At 41.5% G+C, this 18,615-nt stretch overlaps 1 protein-coding gene across 2 annotated transcripts in view; it reads left to right on the forward strand.

Moving 5' to 3' along the window:
- The first annotated feature begins 3,291 nt into the window (after window positions 1–3,291).
- LAMP2 (lysosomal associated membrane protein 2) overlaps window positions 3,292–18,615 on the forward strand; it is a 40,646-nt gene continuing 25,322 nt past the window's right edge. For both annotated transcript variants that reach the window (XM_049872509.1, XM_049872508.1), the window contains exons 1-2: window positions 3,292–3,389; window positions 18,118–18,236. In XM_049872509.1, the coding sequence (XP_049728466.1) occupies window positions 3,320–3,389; window positions 18,118–18,236 (189 nt within the window). In that variant the 5' untranslated portion in view covers window positions 3,292–3,319. The remainder of the gene's footprint in view (window positions 3,390–18,117; window positions 18,237–18,615) is intronic.

Below are 18,615 nucleotides of genomic sequence, written 5' to 3' on the forward strand. Positions count from 1 at the left end.
GGTGCATGCCACCTGCTACATGTGGAAGCAATGACTGGACCCTAAGACTGAATGCAGAGTAGGAATAATTTACAGGAGTTCCAATCTCTTAAAAAGTACCACTTCAACGCATTATTCCTTATTGGAAAGGCATTATTTACTGTTCAGAAGCTAGAAAAGATGGAAGCCAGTAACACCTGGAAACAATGAATGGCATGAAGGAGAAATGGCCACTATGGATGAAGACTGGCAACAGCTTATTGTCGCAATAAGTACATTCTCATGAGAACATAGCAAGTGGGAAACATAGTGAAGAGGAGGCTTATCTCACAGAAATAAAGGCAAACCTGTCAAAAGTTTAGAAAATTCACACAATTGAAAGGCATCACCCTAACACAATGCTCAATCTACACAAAAACGAGGCTTCCACTCGGGATTTTTGAGTTTCACGCATTTCAAAAGGCTCCCACCTTAAGGATAAAGGCGTTAAAATTGGGCTATCCCCTTTCCAAAGAACTCCAGAGACCTAAAAAGTAGGTGGGATAAAATTTGTCCTATGGGTCTTGAAAGGGTTTAAGAACAGGGATCCATTGTCTTACAGTTCTGAGGGCTAGAAGTCCAGGTATTGATTGTGTTGATTCCTCCTGAGGGTTCTGAGAGAGTGACTGTTCCATGCCTCTCTCTAGGTTCTAATGGTTGCTGGCAATCCTTAGCATTCCTTTGCTGTTTGCTGATGTATCTTCACATGGTGTCTTCTCCCTGTCTCCATGTCTGTTTTCCCCTTGTATTAAGACATCATTCAGAAGGGGATAGGACCCACCCTACTGTGGTATGACTTTATTAATTGATAACAAAAGGATAACCCTATTTATAAACAAGGACTAAGGTGCACCTGGCTCAAGCCACGGTATTTTCAATTGCCTCATATGCATGCAAAAGCTGGATAACAACAACAACAACAAAAAAAAAACACAAAAAAGAAGAATTAATGCATTTGAATTATGGTGTTGGTGAAGCATCTTAAATAAACCACGGACTTCCAGAAGAATGAACAAATCTGTGTTGGAAGAAGTAGAGTGAGAATGCTCCTTAGAAGCAAGGATGGCAAGACTTTGCCTCATGTACTTTGGACATGTCCCGGGAGAAGGACATCATGCTTGGTAAAGTAGAGGGTCAGGGAAAAAGAAGACCCTCAACAAGAAGGATGGACACAGTTGCTGCAACAGTGGGCTCAAACATAGTAACGATTGTGAGGATGCCACTGGACCTGGCAGTATTTCATTGTGTCCTACATAGGGTCGCTGTAAGTCAGATTCAACTCAATGGGACCTAACAACACAAACAAGGCCACATTCATAGGAACAGGGGTTAGAACTTCAACCTATCTTTTTTGGGGAAACAATTCGATCCGTAACAATTACCATCTCAAAATGTCACTTCTTATTAATGGTGAGGCATTAAAGGACCTTTTGCTAAAGGCAGTGCCTAAAGTTGTAGTGAATATTAGTCCTGTATTGGGCAAGTCATTTACTCATGACTCAGTTTCTTCTATGACAGAAGACATACATTGCCAAGTGTTCTCACTTTCAGGAATTAATTATATTAAAACAAACTATAGTGAGGGTAGATCAAAAACAAAAAAACATTGCCATCGAGGCGATTCGACTCATAGAAACCCTATAGGACAGAGTAGAACTGCCTCATAGGGTTTCCAAGGAGCATTCGATGGATTGGAACTGGTCAGAGGTTGAGCTCTTAACCACTGTGGCACCAGGGCTCCAAAAGGGTACATTAGTGATTCTTAATATTTGAGTGTGGGGGAGGTAGAGAGTTACAGGTCCCATCTGAGAACTCATGAAAGCTAGAAACCTCCCCCATAAAAATAAACGTACATAAATGTTGCATGCAACTTCTGGGAAGTCAAAGACCCTCCTCCCAAGTCCATTCACAGAGGCAATTAAAATCCCCAGGACAAGATGGTTTTGAAGCTGTATTTCAGTGTTTCTCAAAGTGTGGTCTATGGGTGATAGGAATGAGAACCACTTGGTGTGCTTGTTTAAAAAGAGATCCCTAGGACTACTACATACCTACTGTTTCAGGATCTCTGGGGGATGATGCCAAGGAACCTGTGTGTCTTTAAAAAGCCCCAGGTGATTCTTTTGGAAAATAACATTTGAGAATCAGTACTTTATTCCAGCTTGAGGTTTTCGGATGCTTTCATTTGTTGAAGACTTTAGGTTTCATCCGTTTACCTGTCAAGTATATCAAACAGTGAGTTCAGTATGGTCTCATTAAAAATTTACATGTGTATATACATGTATTTTGAGATATATATATATATGTGTGTATAAACCAAAAAACCAAACCGGTTGCCATTGAGTCGATTCTGACTGATAGCGACTTTATCGACCTTATAGGACAGAGTAGAACTGCCCCGTACGGTTTCTAAGAAGCGCCTGGTGGATTTGAACTGCCAACCTTTATGGTTAGCAGCCGTAGCTCTTAACCACTAGGCCACCAGGGTTTCTATACATATGTATGTATATATATTTCTCAGGATGTTAACAGTGTTTCTCTCCAGGTAGTGGGATTATGGAAGATCTTAATTTTTTCCCCTTTATCCTTCTATTTTCTTTTTCTTTATTTTTTTTTTCCTGTATTTAAAAAAGGCTCTTCCTCTTTTTGGGTTCAGTTCTCCCAACTGAAACACAAGGATGTTGCAAGTAGATGAATTTAAAGGTCATGTCCTGCTTTGGTGGTCAGGGACTCATTACTACCCTCTAGCTTACTTGTCCATTAATAGCATGATCTGCATAGGTACTAAGTGCGTGCTCAATACAACCAAAAACCCACTGCCGTCCAGTCGATTCCAACTCATATGTATTACGTTGAGATGCCTGGCCACCGTTTTTATCCCAGCAAAATCATTCTCTTCTTTCTCAAGGAGCCATAACTGAAATAATCTCTACTATCTACACCCCGCCCCCTCCTGCAAAAAAAAAAGTTTATCCTCTCGCTATGGTTTTAAAAAAGGCCGTCCGCGCACATCTCTTATGAACTTAAGAATGGTTGTGAACCAAAAAGCCAGGGCTTCATCGCCCCGCCCCCCGGCCCTACCCCACCGCCCCTTCTCGACGCTTTCTAGAGCGGGGATTGGCTGAAGGCAAGAAAGAGCCCTGCCCTGAGTCTTATGACTCGCGCTTAAGCGCTGATTCCTGGCTCTGGCAGCGTCGTGGTCAGTGGTCACCGGAGCTGTTACCCAAGTCCCAACGAGCAGCTTCCTTGGTGTTGCTGCTCTTGTCGCCGCCGCCGCCGCCGCCGCCTCTTGGTTTGCGGTATCATGATGTACCGAGGCCTCCGCCTCTCCCCGGTTCCGGGCTTGGGGCTGGTTCTGCTTTGCGTCGTCCTGGGTGAGTTGTCAGGCCCGCCGGCTTAGGCTCCCAGCCTAGGCCCGGCGGGGCGTCACTTCAAAGGCTACAAACTTGAAAGACTGGTCGGCGGGGCGGGGTTGGAGGGGCTGACGAGCTGACACTGAGCGGCGGCGGCAGGCCCGGGGAGGCGAACAGTAACCTAGAGTAGGCCTGACCGAGGGGTGGTGGGGAAGATGGGCCCAGGAGAGTAGGATGGGGCAATAAGGGGGGGCTGGTGGACGCCGAGGGAGTGGGTAGAGAAGAGTGAGGAGGGGAGGAGGTCGGGGTAGAAAGAATAACTTGGAAGGATACTGAGGAGTGCGCGTAGGAGGGCGGTTCCTGCAGATTAAGGGGTGGTAGAGACAATTTGGAGAGGAAAATCCTGGTTTCCCAGGAGCAGGGGCGAGTTTGGGAGATGGTAGCGAAACTATGGAGTGGGTGAGAAAATTGCAGAGGGAAGAGACTGAGCCTGCATGGAGAAGTTTGGGGGAAAAGCTTAGGTAGGGGACAGATCTGAGGATTCAGTCTCAGGAGTAGGGAGGGGAGTGGAATGGTATTTGTAGGTAGGAATTTGAGGCCATGAAGGAAGGAGCTGAGGAATGATGCTGGGTTTAAGTTTGGTAATCAGAGCGTTTTTTTTTTTTGTAGTATCACATTTTTTAAATTTTTTAAATTTGCCTTTGAACAGCTAATTCATAACATTGTACAAAATTATCAGGAGGTGAAAATTTAGTAGGAAAAATATAAAAGTTATAAAAAGATATACAGGAAAATTAAGTCTCCCTTCCCTGTCGGTCCTCCAGCAACCCAGAGGCAACCATTGTTACTAGCTGCTTGTTATTACTTCAGAGATATTTTATGCATATGTATAACCAAAAACCCAAATGAAACCCATTGCCGTGGAGTTGAGCTCTTAACCACTTCACCACCAGGGCTCCTGCATAGGTAGAATAGTTTTTTTTAAAAAAAGAAATAATAGCAAACTATGTGCACAATTCTGCACTTCGCTTTTTTAGTTAAAAATCTATATTCTAGAAACTGTTCCCCAGCATTATATGAAACTTTTCTCATTTGTTTTTTCTTGTTGTCGTTATTTTTTTCTAAATTTTATTTTGTTGTTGTTATTGAGAATATACTTACTAAACATATACCAATTCAACAGTTTCTGCATGTATAATTTAGTGACATTGATTGCATTCTTCAAGTTGTGCAACCATTCTCACCCTCCTTTTCTGAGTTGTTCTTCCTTCATTAAGGTGAACTCACCGCCCCCAAGGTTCCTGTCTAATCTTTTGAGTTGCTGTTGTCACTTTGATCCTGTATAGATAGTTCTTAAAAGAGCATATTGCTCAAGGCAGGCCTTTTTTTTTTTTTTTACTAGTTAAGCTAAACTGTTGTTTGGTTTTAAGACTTCAGGGGGTATTTTGGGTTTAAGCTTTAAAGATTATCTCAGGGCAATAGTTTCAGGGGCTCATCCAACTTCCATTGCTCCAGAAAGTCTGGAGTCCATGAGAATTTGGAATTCTGTTCTGTATTTTCCCCCCTTTTGATCGGGATCCTGCTATAGAATCTTTGATCAAAATATTCAGTAATGGTATCCGGGCATCATCCAGTTCTTCTGATCTCCTGGCAAAGGAGGCAGTGGTTCATGTAGGCAATTAGCCACATATCCCATATCCTTTTCCTATTCTTGACTCTCCTACTTCCTCTATTGCTCCAGGTGAATGGAGACCAATTGTTGTGCCTTGGATGGCACTTGCAAGCTTTTAAGACCCCAGGCACTACACAACGAACTAGGAGGTAGAACAGAAGCACTAATCATGTTATTAGGCCAGTTAGCTGGGATGTTTCATGAAACCATGACCCTAAACCTCTAATCCAAGGAACCAAATCCCATGAGGTGTTTGGTTACATATAGGTAGAGTTTTGAGGATGAAGGAACCTAAGGTGGTTGGGGCAATTTTGAGGCAAGAAACTTGGACCCAACTTCGGGAGACTAAAGGAGGAAGTGGGGAGTGAATTTCTGATTTGGATGTATTGAGGATGTTGTTTTTCTACCATTTTTGCTCCTTCCTCCCAGCCAGACCCTGACAAAGAAATCCCCCAGATGCTTCACTTGGGGAGAATCTCCCAAATGTGAGGTTTTGCGGGTGGTATATTTGCATCTTGTATACTACCTCCTTGCCTTCCGAGCCTCTTTTTTTCTTCTCCCTGAACCCATAAGTAGCCTATTACTTTGGTTTGTTTGTTTTTTGGGAGGGAGGATAGGTAGCTTCCTAAGGACTGAGTTGTTACCAGGTCCTAAGAATGACTGGGTGAATGTTGGCTGATTGTGCTGTGCCTCTAAGTGGTGCCCTAATAGCTCTAAGGCCTGAAAAGTGAACTTTGACCAGAATATCTCTTCCCGACTGGATCATCCCATGCTTGTTGCTACCCACTGGCTCTTGCTATCTGTGAAATAATAAAAGAACAGAAGGAACAGACTGAGATGGGAGTGGGGAAGAAACAGGCATATTAGGGGTCTGAGAAGGCAGTGAGAGGAATACAATTTGTAATTCACATTTCTATAGGATCAAATCAACACCCTACAACAGTGCTTCTCAACCAGGGGATAGTTGGCAATATCTCAAAGCGTTTTGAGTGGTCATAACTGGGGTGGGGATGGCTTCTGGCATCTAGTAGGTAGAGGCTAGGAATGCTGCTAGACATCCTACATGCACAGACCAGCCCGCCCCCCCCACACAAAGAATTATCCCACTCAAAATGGCGGTAATGCTGAGGTTGAGAAACCCTGCCCTAGAACCATAGCATTGGAAGGGTTCTTGATTATCTAATCCCATGATTCTCAAAGATCTTTTTATGGGGTCTGTGAGAGCAAAACTATTCTCAGAACAAAACTAAGAGGTTATTTTTTTCACTCTCACCCGTGTACGGTGGAGTTTTCCAGAGGCTATTTAATGTGTGGTGACATCACCACGCGGATGGCTCTGATGTTCTTGTGTTTTATGAATTGCTCAGTTTTAGTCTCTGATGTGGTAAATATCGGTAGATATAACACACAAACCACAGCTCCTTGAGGTCGTCATTGGATAAGAGTGTAAAAGGGTCCAGACACCAAAACATTTAAGAGTCCCTGATCTAATCCAGCTGTCCACACAGTGCAGGAAACTTCTGTAGCATGTCTCCAGGAGGGCCAGGGAGGCTGTGCTTGAATGCTTAATTCAAAGTCTTAACTCTACCATGAAGCACTTACTGAGGCCTGAGTGACCCTAAGAAAGGATTGTTTACAACAGAAAGCCCCTTATCAGTGACAAGAACGCATTTGACGAAGGCATCTGTTAATCAGTAGTTCACTGCCAATTTGTGCACAAACACAAGGCTGCTATTGTTTAGGGAAAGTAAAAAAAAAAGTTGTCTTATTTGTTGGCTTTCATGCCATTAACCTTTTTGATTATTGTGGTAAATATATGTGTGACAAAGCATTTGCCATTTCAACATTTTTTACATGTACAATTCAGTGACATAATTAAAATGATGAAAGCTTTTTTGTTTTGTTTTAGAAAATCAGTGCCAGATCATTGGAGGAAAAAAAAAAAACAGGCAAAAAGATGTGCATAGATGAACCCATCAGCTAGCTCATCTACTGGTTTGCCATTTATTGATTGGGACTAACTAGATTTAGCCTCTTGGAATATTCGTAAGACTGATTCCTTCCACCTCCAAGTTCAGAACAGAATTTGGAGGAGTAAATGTTCATAATGTATCTAGATCAGATTTTTAACAGGTTCCAGGAGAAAACAGACCATCAGGGTGGACCTCAGAGTCTCCTTATGTTGCTTTTTAGAATTCAGCAGGTCTTCAGTTGCTTGGTGGGTTTTGCATGTTATTTTTACATATCAAAGTGGATACCAAGAATAGGTTTTTGAAAACTTAATAAATATTTATAAGGTACCTGCTATGTACCTAATAACTGCCTGGGTACTGTAGAGGGTACCAGTGAGCAGGATCTGTCCTGAATTTATAGTCTCATTAGTAACTTGTGCTCTGTGTGTGCCAGTTTCGCTTTGTAACTCTATCCCAGCTCCATTGGTAATTTTTTAAAAATAGCTGCTGTAGAGTTAAGTATAGAAAGTAATTCTTAGAGTCTGTGTATTGGCCTTCTTCACAGAAATTAAATAATGCTGACACATTTACTTGAATGAATTTTAACTGACCAGAGGATTTTCTGAGGTAAAGGTATGTGATTTAGAGGAATTATAAAGAAGGTAGTAGCTGAAAATCCTTTCCTAGCATCATTGCTTAATTACATTCCCTTTGTGATATCTAGGAGTCCTGGTGGTGTAGTGGTTAAGAGCTATGGCTGCTAACCAAAAGGTCGGCAGTTTGAATCCACCAGCCACTTCTTAGAAACCCTATGGGGCAGTTCTACTCTGTCTTATAGGGTCGCTATGAGTCAGAATTGACTCTCTAGCAACAGGTTTCAGGTTTGGTTGTGATAATCAGAGATTTCAGAATTTTTCTCTGGTGATTTAGTTTGACTTCTGGTATTTTTAGGTTGAAACTTTATTTTTGGTATTATTTTTAGTTGAGGCTCTTCTGGGTGGGAATAACTTCATTTAAATATCCTTTCTGTGTACTTCACTGGCCCCTCCTTCCCACAAATGTTTATGGAATCCCTAAGGAGCCCTGATGGTGCAGCGGTTAAGAGTTTGGCTACTAGCCAAAAGGTTGGCCGTTTGAATCTACTGGCTGCTCCTTGGAAACCCTGTGGGGCAGTTCACTCTGTCCTGTTGGGTCATTATGAGTTGGAATCAACTCAACAGCAATCAGTTGTTTTATTGTACTTGAGTCCACCCAGAGGCACCTCAGAAGAAAGGCCTGGCAATCTACTTCCAAAAGATCAGCCATTGAAAGCCCTATGGAGCACAGTTCTACTCTGACACACATGAGGGTCACTGTGAGTCAGAATCGAGTTGACAGCAACTGGTTTGGTTTTTGATTATTGTGTACTAGCTACTCTAGTAAGTGATAGGGATAAGAGCAAAGGACAAGACAGATGAGATGTCTGCTCTTGTGGTGCTTACAATTTTAGTGAGGGAAGACAGCCCATCGAGTAAATAACATAACTTCAGATGGTGATAGGCGTTGTAAAGAAAATGATGCAGGTAAGGAGGAAGAGAATGCCCAGATGGTAGGGGGTGGATGATGGGGGATGACCCTCCTTTACCTTATGTGGTTAGAGGTCTGCCTTTGTTGAGTGACATTTGAGCAGAGACTGTAGTGTCAGGAGGCCAGCCACGTGACCATTTGGGGAAAGAGGAATAAATCTTGTCTTTCCCCATCTCTTACGTTAACACATTAGCCTATTTTCTACTCTTTTTTTCCCTCTAGTACTAGTCAAGTCTCGCCTGTAATACTAATCTCTGAGAGCAGAGACCATCTTATGTACTGTTATTTCTCATTGTCTGCCTAGCACAGGGCCTGGTACGTGGTTACCCACCCACTGCCCTTGAGTCAATTCCAATTCATAGTGCCACTATAGGACAGAGTAGAACTGCCCCATAGGGTTTCCAAGGCTGTGATCTTTTCAGAAGCAGACTGCCACATCTTTCTCCTGTGGAGTGGCTGGTGGGCTTGAAATGCTTACCCTGGGTTAGCAGCCCAGCGCTTAGCCACTGTGTCACCAGGGCTCCTTTGGTACATGGTTAGTCCTCTAAATTTTTTGAGGGAATTCATTGGCGGGCACTGGGGCTTTGATGGTGAACTAGACCAACTTGGTCTCTTTTTTATTCTGTGAACCTTAAATTATGTTTTACAAGAAGTTCTTTTGACTCTTTGGATTAAGAAGTTCAAGATCAGTGCTAATCAGTACAGATAATTCTAAGCCAATTTAAACAAAAAAACCTGTGTATAATTTCATATAATATTAGTATCTTATCTGTAGCTCTTCAAATATAACTACGTAGTTGTTGTTATTGCTACTGTGGGCCATCAAGTCGATTCCGATTTATAGCGACCATGTGGGACAGAGTAGAACTGCCCCATAGGGTCTCCTAGGCTGTAATCCTTATGGGAGCAGAGCCGAGTTCTTAACCAGGGTTCCCTACCTACATAGTAGTAAAGGATAAACCTGGAGAACTTAGGTAGTCCTTGGTGAGAAGGACAATGAAGTTTTCACAAAGAATCAGTATTTCTCCTTTTGGAGGTGATCTGAAAGAGAGAAAGTAAGCATAGAGATTTTTCTGTAGCCTTAGCACATTTTGTTAAACTAGTAACTTAGACTTCAAGGTTCTGCCTAATTATTCTAGCGATAATAGAGATACTTGAAAGGACAGGTTTATCTTTAGCCCATTAACCATTGATTCTCACATCAGATAGGGTTATACATATGTAGATATTTCCGTGAGTACAGCTTTCTTCCCCTATACCTTTGGGTGGCTTTTGTCTGTGATCAAAGATTCTTTCACAGCACTATAGCTGACTTCAGTGACCCTTGGTGCAAGAGGGCTGTTCTTCTCCTGTAGTAACAGAGCATTCTGATAATTTCCTATTAATGCGATCAGATCCTTAAGCGTACTTTATAAATACTTGTTGGTATGCTATCATGCATTGCGAAAGAATTCTGGAGGTCTGCCAAACACTGCTCAGCAATAAGCACTTTCCATTAGGTCAATAGTGTTCAATGTTATTTCCTTACCCACTCTGTGACCTTAAAAAAAAATTAAATTATTTTGTAGCTCAAAATCAGATTATTCTTTTTCTATTTTAAGACAAGAATATAAGCAGCTGAATTCACTGATTTTACCTATATCACCCATTGCCGTTGAGTTGATTCTGATTCATAGCGACCCTGTAAGACAGAGTACAACTGCCCCATAGGGTTTCCAAGAAGTGGCTGGTGGATTCGAACCGCCGACCTTTTGGTTAGTTAGCAGCCGTAGCTCTTAACTACTGTGCCACCAGGGCTTCGACTTAACCATGTTAGGAATTGCAAATAAGGACCAGTTAATCTGACTTAACAAACCTGCGGGAAAATCATCACTCTGAATAGAAAAGAGTATATGCCAATGTCCTGTTTTTTTTGTTTTTGAGACCATTTGCTCAATATCATTCTGAATTGATGAGTTTGAGATCAAGAGCCCATAACTTCATAAGATGAAAGTAAACATAACCTAAAAGTTGGAAGGAATATCTTTTTAGGTGGTGTGTTTACTAGAAGGGAGGCTTATAAACTGGAATCTCTGACTTGCTTGGCTAAATTCTGTTAGCTCTGAGGGGTTTACGTGCTTGCAAGAACCTATTACAGAAACACACAAAATTCTTGGTGAGGTTAGCTTGTCCAAAGTCTCACAGCTAGTAAGTTAGCCTAAAACCAAAACCAAACCCATTGTCATCGAGTTGATTCTGACTTGTAGTGACCCTATAGGACAGAGTAGAACTGCCCCGTAGGGTTTCCAAGGAGCACCTAGTAGATTTGAACCAACCTTTTGGTTTTTTTTTTTTTTTGGTTAGCAGCCAAGCTCTTAACCATTGTGCCACCAGGTAGATTAACCTGCCTGGTTTGAATTCAAGCTCTTCAACTTCAGGAATGGGGTGCTTAATCCCTTCATTATATTGCCTCTTAGGTCATTTCTTTTTTTATCACTAGTATTGTGTTCTGCTCCGCTCCTCCCCCCGCCCCCGCTTTGTCTACAGATGTGTATTCAGCTACACTTTGTGTCATATAGATTTGTAAAAACCTAGCTACTTTTTGAAGTGTCTCACCCTTGGGAAAATAAGTTCTGAGCTCTAAAGGAACCTATAAATGAACTTTTGGAAAGAGAATTGAAAGGATATTTGAATTTGAGAAAGTTGATTTTGTGGGATGCCTTTCTTTGGAGAATAAATTTCTTGGTTGTATAGTTATAACACTAGGATATATTAAGCTATGGACTTTTTGTTTAATACCTGTCTTATAACAGAAATATCACAAGTGGATGGCTTTAACAAGCAGAAATTTATTCTCTCAGTTTAGGAAGCTAGAAGTCCGAATTCAGGGCGCCAGCTCCAGGGAAAGACTTTCTCTTTCTGTTGGCTCTGGGGGAAGGTTCCTTGTTGTCAGTCTACACCTGGGTCTAGGAGCTTCTCTGCACAGGGACCCTGGATCCAGAGGACTCACTCTGCTCCTGGCTCCTCTTTCTTAGTGGTACTGAGGTCCCCCCTCTTTCTGCTTGCTTCTCTCATATCTCAAAAGAGATTGACTCAAGATATAACCTAATCCTGTAGGTTGTGTCCTGCCTCATTAACATAACTGCCTCTAATCCTGCCTCATTAACTCATAAAAACAAACAGAAACAAACCCATTGCCATCAAGTTGATTCCGAATCATAGCAACCCTATAGGATGGAGTAAAACTACCCCATACGGTTTCCCAAGAGTGGCTGATGAATTCAAACTGCCAACCTTTTAGTTAGCAGCTGTGCTCTGAACCACTGCACCGCCACCAGGGCTCCGAAGAGGTTCAGATTTATAATACATGGATAATTACATCAGATCACAAAATGGAGGGCAGAGACACAATACTGGGAATCATGGCCTAGACAAGTTGACACACATTTTGGGGGGACATGTGTCAATCCATAACAATACCCTAAGCCTTTTTAACAAAATGGTTTAGCTATTCTAAAATCAAACAGAGCTATAAAGATGGAAATCTCTTGTTAGAGACTCCTTACCAAAGGGTAAATATTTCCATTGTAAGCTTACCCTATGGGAAAAGCATTATTCCTAGTTTGAGATCCATGCCCAAAATTTGTTGAGGAGAAAGCTGCATGGAATTTCTGAGTATCCAGCAAACTGATAGGTCCATGATTCAGAAGGGCTAAAGGCTTGGCCTTCCTGTAATTAGATTAAGCTATATTTCAAGTCCTTATTGCAAGGTATCCTTACCTTGATATAGTCAGTCAGTATGTATTAAGACTCTTTCATGTGTTCAAGTCCTTATTGCAAGGTATCTTTACCTTGATATAGTCAGTCAGTATGTGTTAAGACTCTTTCGTGTGTTCAGCACTGCTAGGAATGATAGGGGATACAGGAAAAGTAGTAGATATGATCTCCACCACGACACCCCTGATGGATGGTATTCATATAAAAGATACACTCCTAGGGTCTGTGGCATTGATAAGCTCAGCAGCTTTAGGGGACATATTGGAATTAAAATGAGTGAGAGAGACATTATCAAAAGGGAATCTTGAATCTGTCCATTTGTAGCATTCATTCACAGTCTTTGGTACTTTTTTATTGGTAACAGATTACTTGCTGTACACTACACACTGGTTTCTTGTAAAGTGACAATTGAAAACTGCTGTTTTGGCGCCTACGGCATAGGGGAGGCAGGATTTACAGGCATAAAATAACCTTGAATAATTTAGGACAGTATAAAATATACTGAAATGTGGGGGTTTGCACTACGACTGCTCCTCAGGGGCTTTTATAGTCAAGGAAAGCTTTGTGGAGAAAATGGGTCTTGAAAAATGGGTAGCCGAACAGCCCAGATTCTTAATCACAAGCAACAAAAATAAAGTCTGCTTGATTTTAAGCAGAAAAGGAAATCATTAAAAACATATTAGAACATAATCATGCTTCTTGACCCCGCAATTTCATTCCTAGATATATACCCAACTGACACACATACACATGTATGCACCAACGTGTGCAAGAATGTTTACAGCAGTACTACAGTATTTGTAACAGAACCGGACTGGAAGCTATCCAGCTGCCCACCCACAGGAGCATAGTGGCAATAGATAAGTCATGGTGTATTCACCCAGTGATAGAAAGCTGGACAGCTGTGAGAATGAACATACTGCAGTAACACACAACAACATGGGTGAAGCTCACAAACATAATATGAGTGAAGAAGCCAGACACAGAAGAGAGCATAGTGAATGGTTCCATTTATATCAAGTTGAAAAAGAGGCAGAACTAGTCTATGCGGTTAGAAGTTAGGATAGTGGTTAGTCTTTGCAAAGGGACATAAAAGGGGCTTTGGGAGTATTTGTAATGTTGTTCCTTGATCTGAGTGTAGATTATGTAAGTGGATTCACTTTGTGAAAAAATTTTCAGCTGGATACTTAATAGAGCCCTGGTGGTACAGTGGTTAAGCGCTCAGCTGCTAACCAAAAGGTCAGCAGTTTGAATCCACTAAGCGCTCCTTGGAAACCGCGCTGGGCAGTTCTACCCTGTCCTGTAGGGTCACTATGAGTCGGAATTGACTTGGCAGCAACGAGGTTGGTTTTTTTTGTTTGTTTGTTTATACTTAATGTTATGTGCATTTTTCTCTACATGTGCTATACTGTGTGTGCGTTTTTCTGTATGTGTGTTACACGTCAACAAAATGTTTATTTTATTAAAAATGTATACTGGGTAACTCAGAATTACTGGAGATTCTTGCTGTATATTCCCGAGCTTGATTCAATACCCCAAATCATGGCACTGAACTGCTCTACCACTGCTAGGCACTGAACTGTACCTTGCCCCACTGGCCACTGCCAGTAGTCCTGCTGGCCTCCCAAGGGAGCTTGTTCCATTCCTGACTCCACTGTTGGCTTCTTTGTCTTCTGAGTCACTGCCCTCCTATTCAAAGTTGGGGGTGGGGGTGGGGGTGATGCATTCATTAGGTAAAGCCTAGCACAAGTGCCCATCCTTGCTGCAAGGGAAGCTGGGAAAGCAAGTGTCTGACATTTTCAGATTTTATAGTGGGTGGTGATATCTGCCAGAAGTTCTCCTAAAAAAAAAAACCAAAAACCACCAAACCTGTTGCCTGTCGAGTCTATTCCAACTCGTAGCTACCCTGTAGGACAGAGTAGAACTGCCCCATAGAGTTTCCAAGGAGCACCTGGTGGATTTGAACTGCTGACCTTTTTGGTTAGCAGCAGCAGCTCTTAACCACTGTGCCAGGTTTTCCTCCCCTAACAGAGGGAGGACATATTTTGGACAGTGAAAAAAGAGAGGGAAATCCTTCCTGAGGTGAACATTTAGGTCAGTAAAAGAAAGTAGACTTCCAGTGTTAGGAGCAGTACAAACCAAGGGATAGAAATTGAATAGAGTATGGTGTTTGGGTCTAGTGGAAACAAGTTTAACCAGATTAAAGGGTGTGTTTGGGAAAATGGCTTGAGAGAAGTTGAAGGAATAGGGTGGGACAAGGTTAAGGATTACTTTGAAAGTCAGGCAGAGGAATTTAAATTTGATACGGGAATTTCAGAGCCAATGAAAGTTTTTTAACAAGAAGGTGTCCTGAGAGGAAGTAGTACTTAAGATCAATTAATCTGGCAGCACGTGCAGGAGCCGCTAGGAGACATCTGTAGTAATTTAAAGGTGGAGTGGTGGATTGGGAGCAGAAGTAAAAGGGAGAGAGTGATTGAGAGAGAATTTGAAGGGAAAAAATTAATAGAACTTTATGAAGATAATGAAGTAGAAGCTGCTTCCAAAACTTTTGAGCCTGAGTGACTGTGTGTGGTCCTGCCTTTCTTCTGGAGCCAGAGATGCTGAGATGAGGACAGGTTTAGAGGAGGTAGAAGAATGAATTTTCGTTTTGGATTGTTAACTTTGAGGTGATAGGCATTTGAGTAAAAGCGGTACCCGGGCAGTTGGAGACCAAGGAGTGAAGTAGGCTCTGTGTAAGGAATAGCTGTCTCAGGGACAAAGGCTGTGACGGGAATGGAACAAAGTATGCCAGAACCTTCAGAGCGTTTCATTTGTAGGTATCTAGTATTGATAAATTTGAATTACGAACTGTGCTTTCTGCTTCATAAAGTTTCAGTTCTGTTACCTCAGGACATACTGATAAACCAAAAAAAGACCCAAGCCAGTTGCCGACTCATGGCAACGCCATGTGTGTCAGAGTAGAACTGTGCCCCATAGGGGTTTCAATGGCTGATCTTTTAGAAGTAGATCGCCAGGCCTTTCTTCCAAGGCACCTCTGGGTGGACTTGAACCTCCAGCCTTACGATTAGCAAGCGAGCTCATTAACCCTTTGCATCACCCAAGGAATCCTCACTTTGACACAGCGATACTGTAGCTATTTTTTTTTTACACTCTTTTCTTCCTGTTACTCTACTACCTTTGGAAAAAACATGATTTATACAGGTGAGGCTTTTCTTGGTTAGTTCTACAATAAAACCTGTGAAAGCTGGAACCTGTGTGTCTTAGTCATCTAGTGTTGCTGTAGCAGAAATATTACAAGTGGATGGCTTTAGCAAACAGAAGTTTTTTTCTCTCACAGCCTAGTAGGCTAGAAGTCTAAATTCAGGGTGTCAGTCCAGGGGGAGGCTTTCTCTCTGTCAGCTCTGGAGGAAGGTCCTTGTCATTGATCTTCCCTTGGTTGAGGAGCTTCTCTGCACAGGAACCTCAGGTTCAAAGGATGCGCTCTGCTCCCAGCGCTGCTTTCTTGGTGGTAGGAGGTCCCCCGTCTCACTTCTTGCTTCTTTCTTTTATATCCCAAAAGAGATTGGCTCAAGACACAATCCAATCTTGTAGGTTGAGTCCTCCCTCATTAACATAACTGCCACATGTCCCCCCTTATGAACATCATAGAGGTAGGATTTATAACACATAGGAAAATCACATCAGATGACAAAATGGTGGACAGTTACACAATACTGGGAGTCATGGCCTAGCCAAATTGATATACATATTTTTGGGGGGCACAATTCAATCCATGGCACTGTGTAAGGTGGAAACTTGTCAGAGAAGGAAAACTCAAATATTTTCTATTAAAACAAGCCCTGGAAAAATGGTAAGACTTGCAACCTTTCAAAGGTGAAAAACAAGGCAGTTCTGTCAAGATCCAATTCTCACAGGTTTCACTGTAATGGTTTTGTGAATACAAAGAGAAGAATATGCTAACGCTAGGGACCTTAAACAAGATCTAGGGAGCCAGGATATAAAAGCAGACTTCCTCCAGTTGATTAGAAAAATTATAAACTGGAATTCTCAGCTCAGCACTGCTACAGGGTGGCCTTGGATCAGTGATGACAGCTCCATTCCTATTGTACTTAGTAAAGAATGATTGTAAAAGCTACTTAGGCCTTGCAAGGTCTTTTTGAGTCTTTGCCAGTACATTTAGTCACTGTCAGTATCCACAAGCTTTAGCATAATATTCTTGCTTGGTGAGACAACCAGGTCTCCAGAGCATGACGCTAGGCTTTTGTGTACAACCTGAAAGCTGTCGCTGAGGCACGCCTTCTTGGTATTTCTCTTAGGACTTTATTCTCTATAGTCTGTAGCATGTTCCTACCTGTAGATGGCAGGGGATTGCTCAGATATCATTAAAGTGTATGCAGCTATCTTAACAGGAAACAACTCATCCCTTGGGTAATGGGACAGTGAAAAAACCCTTAGATAATTACCCATTATTTATGGTGCTGGTATGTCGGCTGACACATTTTCCCCCTGTGAATTGTATTTTGAGTCCTTGGGCTCTTCAGTTCAATAGATAATGTCTCTGTGTTTACCCCAGTGTAGAAGGTGAGAGTCAAGTTAGCTGAAAAGTCCAGGTGCTTTTCTGTCCCCTTAAGGTCTCTCTGCCTATTGAGATAGCAGTTGAGAGCTTACGGATTCCTCTGAGTCCCTGTCAAAAGATTTATCAGTGCTTCTAATCAATTGGATTTTAATGTGGAACAAAGTGATGAACTTTGAATTTCTAAAAATTAACCCTTTGCTTAGGGACCTAACAACCCTTTGGAACTCTGCCTCTTTGGTCACATGGTACACATGCTTTGAAAGAGCTAGCCCACAGCTGATCACATCAGGATAAAATAGTTGGGAAGACATCCATGTCATAGGTCATGTAGCTTATGACAAGATTTAAAGCAACAAGACCATAGGACACCAGCTCTATCATTATTTTTGCAGAGAATGTTCCACTAGCTGGTTTGAGAGAAGCAGGAATTAAATCCCCCTTCCAAGTTTCCCCTTACCTCATTTACCTCAAACAAAAGTCCTAACGGCAAACTATAGTTGCCTGAAACAAAATTAGCAAGGCACAAATGAATGTGGAAATGAGGCAAATGTCACCAGTCAGTGCCATTACCTAAGCATCCTAGGTCTGGCAGCTATTCTTTTGTGACAGAATAATCTAACTTTAGCAAATGAATTTCCTTCAAAACAGGGCTTCAAATGAATGCTGAGAATTTGCATTTCTAACAAGTCCCCAGTAAGTTATACATAACAGTCACCTGGGGGTCTTGTTAAACTGTAGGTTCTAATTCAGTGTATCTGGGCTGGAAATGCAAATTTTCAGCAGGGAACTTGTTAGAAATGCAGATTCTCAGCAGGGGTTCGAACTGCATCAGACAGGTTTGAAGCCCTGCTTCAGAATACAAAGAAAAACAGTCACTAAAAAAAAAAAAAAAGTCACTAGGATACCATAAACCAAAAACCAAACCCATTGCTGTCGAGTGGATTCTGACTCATAGCGGCCCTACAGGACATAGTAGAACTGCCCCATAGAGTTTCCAAGGAACGCCTGGTGGATTCGAACTGCTGACCTTTTTGGTTAGTCGCCTTAGCTCTTAACCACTATACCACCAGGATACCGTAGGAATACCATATATATTACAAATAGTTTGTTACATTTTTAAAGTTGGTTGAACTTCAGTTGTGGATAAAACTTGTTTTTATTTTATATATATGTTTACTTATTTTTGTAGTACAATTTTAAAATCTTATTTTTTAAAAATAAATTCAGGAGCTGTCCGGTCTTATGCATTGGAACTTAACTTGACAAATTCAGAAAAAGCTACTTGCCTTTATGCAAAATGGCAGATGGATTTCAAAATACGCTATGAAACTGCAAACAGGAGTTATGTGAGTATATATTTTTCTTTGGGTTTTATAGTAGGAATTTCATTCTGACTCCTTTTTTTTAAATCCTTTAAACACAGTTATACAAATAAGATTTCGTATGTTGACTAACTTAACACTTAAAATCTGTTGGGTTTTTTTTTAACATATACATTTGAAGGTATTCTTAGTGCTAACATGAATATTTCTTCTAATTTATGAGTTTTTTAGAATTTTTCTTGGAGTTGGTTGAAGGCAAGTGATCTGAAGACTATGTGGTGTTCAGGACTAACTACTTATGTGATGTTTTTAAAATATACATCAAAGCTTCAACTTTTTTAATACTTTGCTATTAAAATCCCCTTTATTTTGTTCTCTCAGTCCTTTTTAAAAATAATTTGTT

The sequence above is a fragment of the Elephas maximus genome, chromosome X (assembly GCF_024166365.1).
Source record: "Elephas maximus indicus isolate mEleMax1 chromosome X, mEleMax1 primary haplotype, whole genome shotgun sequence".
In the NCBI taxonomy this organism is placed as follows: domain Eukaryota; kingdom Metazoa; phylum Chordata; class Mammalia; order Proboscidea; family Elephantidae; genus Elephas; species Elephas maximus.